This window comes from Nicotiana tabacum, chromosome 6, assembly GCF_000715075.1.
Source record: "Nicotiana tabacum cultivar K326 chromosome 6, ASM71507v2, whole genome shotgun sequence".
NCBI lineage: Eukaryota > Viridiplantae > Streptophyta > Magnoliopsida > Solanales > Solanaceae > Nicotiana > Nicotiana tabacum.
Genome location: NC_134085.1, coordinates 61,386,499 through 61,389,696, shown reverse-complemented (window position 1 = coordinate 61,389,696; position 3,198 = coordinate 61,386,499). Strand labels below are relative to the sequence as shown.

Here is a 3,198-nt window from a genome sequence, read left to right as displayed (position 1 = left end):
TATATGAAGCACGTGAATGAATAGATCATAATTCAAATACATTATCAATTCTGATAGTTTCAATAGAAGCCTGAAATTGTGTAGACACCATGGCAATAAAGGATTTGATGATGGAAAATGCATTGCCTTACATGAGAGAAGATGTGTCCAGGTAACCCTACTGTAGTCATCTACAATGGTTAGAAAATTTCTGAACCCATTGTATGTATCAGTGTGGTAAGGCTCCCATAGGTCAATGTGTACAAGTTGAAAAGGTCTGTTAGAGTGTGAGGCGCTTTCAGAGAATGGTAGCCTTTGTTGTCTAGCCATTGGACATATAGTACATGTGAAAGATTGTCTAAAAGAAAATTTTCTAGATGAGGAATAGAACCCATTTTTACAAAAGGCATATGTCCCATTTTTTGATGCCAAAGTATATCATTTTTATTAATAGAACCAGAATTACAAGCAACTGTAACAATATTACAACTATCAACTACAGAATCATGAATAGAAAAAACAGGAATTGAATCAGACTTAGGAAAAGAAGAAATTTCACAGGCATTTGCTTGAGAAGGATCAGCTGTAGCAATACCATAAGATGACAATCTCATAATGTATACTTCATGCTTAACCTCATCAATTTCTAATGGCCTCTTCAGAGTAGGGCCATGTAACCAACATGCAATATTAGTAAGGAGTGCATAACATTTGAGTTGAGAAAGAAGTTGGTGTATAGAAATTAAGTTGTAATGAAAGGAAGGTACCAATGGTACATTAGTTAGAATGATACTAGAGGATAAGAAAAGACATCCAAAATAAGTAACATTTACTTTATATCCATTTGGTGAAGTAACAAGGGAAGGAGATATTAAAGGTTGTATATCATGAAGTAAGTATTTATGAGGTGTCATATGATTGGTTGCACCTGAATCTAGGATCCAAGAGCTAAAATTGTTATGGCTAGCATGACATAGAAGATAACCATATAACCTACTAACAGGATTGTCATGCCAACCTATAAAATTTGCATATATTGGAGAGTCTTGGGATGTAGACTGCTGATTTGGAGAAGACATCTGCATCTGGTGAAATAGAGACATAAGATGAACATACTGTTCCTTGGAAAACCCATGTGGAATGTCTTCAATTTGAGATGGATCAGACTTGGGTGAAGTCTAATCTGTTAAATCAATCTGGACACAGGCAACAGATCTTTTCCCCTTATTGAATTTGAAATCTTGTGGGAATCCATGTATCTTGTAGCACTTGCCTACAGTATGACCAGGCTTTTTGCAATACTTGCAAGATAGTGTGGTTTTCATAGGTTCAAAGTTCACCCTCTGAGTAAAATTTCTGGTGGTATTTGGTTGATTAGGACCAGAATTGGAATTGGAGTATGCTATGAAAGAAGTGGAATCAGAAGAAAAAAGATAGGAACCAGAATTAATTTCCCTTTGCTTCTCATCTCCGATCAGAATGGAATATGCCTTCTCCACACTTGGCACAAGACTCATCATTAAAATGTTACTCTTAACAATGGAGTAAATTTTATTTAACCCTGATAGGAACTGAATGAGTTTCGGTGCCTCACTGAATTCATGCATGGCACCACATGTACAAGGCCTTCCTAAAGAGATTGTATATATTTCATCCCAGTATCCCTTGAGTTTAGTATAATAGGTGGCAATATCATATGATCCTTGGGATATAGAAGAAATGAATTGTTGAAGGCTATAATATTGGGAAATGTTGGCAACACCATATCAAGATTATTCCAGGCTTCTCTAGTAGTTTTATAATAGAGGATTATTTTGGCTATGTCCTTAGAGAGTGAATTCATTATCCATGCTTTAACCATATCATTTCATCGTTGCCAATGAGGATATAAGGGATAATAAGTTGTAAGTTGAATTATAGATCCATCAATTAATTGGACCTTGTTCTTTGTAGAAAGAGAAATGAGCATCCCTTCCTTCCAATCGCCAAACCCTATGCCAGCAAAGGGCACATATACTAACACGGTTCCTGGAGTGTCAGAAGGGTGAAGATAAAGAGGATGAAAGGGATCAAGGACTGATGTTGTTGAAACACCAGAATGCTCAGCTGAATCATTATTCAGAGTCATGATTTCTATAATTTAATATCTAAACTAATCAACTAGAAAAACTCAAAGAGATAGGTTTAGAAGAATGTTACCGCATGCGAAGATTGATGATGACAAAAAATCCTAGTTTCCAAGTTGATCTTTATGAGGTAATTTGTTGTGAAATTGATTAGTGAGGATGACTCAGAATCTCCATAGGAATCGTCGAATGAGAGATTTGAATGAAAAACCCAGTCGAAGACTCCGAATCGAAAAAAATGAAAAACCCTTTGAAATCGTCGGAACTAGAGAACTCGAAAATTTCCGATAATCTCTCCGATGAACACTCAGATTAGAGCAATAATCATCAGGATTCGCTTTGATACCATGTTAGAATGAAGATAAATGAGGAAGAATCCATGAACTTACTTGGAAGAAAACCCTAGATCGAGTGTTCTAGAAAGAGCTAAAAGACAGAGATGAAATCTGTGTATATTCAATAATATCTCATGTACAACTTAACCCTTATTTGTCTATCTATATAAAACAATAAAAAAATGGCTATCTATTATATTTGTGGCTATTGATACAATAACATTACAAAACTATAAATCTATCAAGTATTTGGGCCTGGGTCTATTTCATCTTCAGAGACGTTTGTGCATGAATGAGTTGGGCCTGTTATTCTAACATTTAACGGATGACATGGATGATTTTTTGACAAATTACCGGATAAATTTGGACTTTTTTCCTTTTTCTAAAAAAAAATCTATTACACTAGGGGATTAGGGAAGGGCAAGAGAGAAAGAATACACTGAGAATTTAACTCACGCTTATTGTTTGTTGGTATTATTAGATTATTAGGGGTAAACAGGCAGGTCGAGTCGGATATGGACGGATCGAAAATGGCTAATCCGAAAACGAATAAATAATCCAACCCAACCCATATTTAATACGGATAAAAATGGGTTAACCGGCGGATAATATGGATATCTATATAATCCATGACTTTTTGATTAATCACTTTTGAGAGAATTCTTAGTCTTCCAAACTTCGAGGATTTACAAGTATAAAAGTTAAACTCATTAGTCATCCATTAGTTATCCATTTTCTAAGTGGATAATAAGGTTCTT

At 35.1% G+C, this 3,198-nt stretch overlaps 1 protein-coding gene across 1 annotated transcript; it reads right to left on the bottom strand.

Moving 5' to 3' along the window:
• Positions 1–1,157: 1,157 nt before the first annotated feature.
• Positions 1,158–2,107, bottom strand: LOC142181845 (uncharacterized). Its single transcript, XM_075255447.1, has 2 exons — positions 1,857–2,107; positions 1,158–1,713 (listed from the first exon to the last, which is right to left on the bottom strand). Exons 1-2 carry the CDS (start codon positions 2,105–2,107, stop codon positions 1,158–1,160), a joined length of 807 nt encoding a protein of 268 aa, XP_075111548.1.
• Between the last annotated feature and the right edge of the window lie 1,091 nt (positions 2,108–3,198).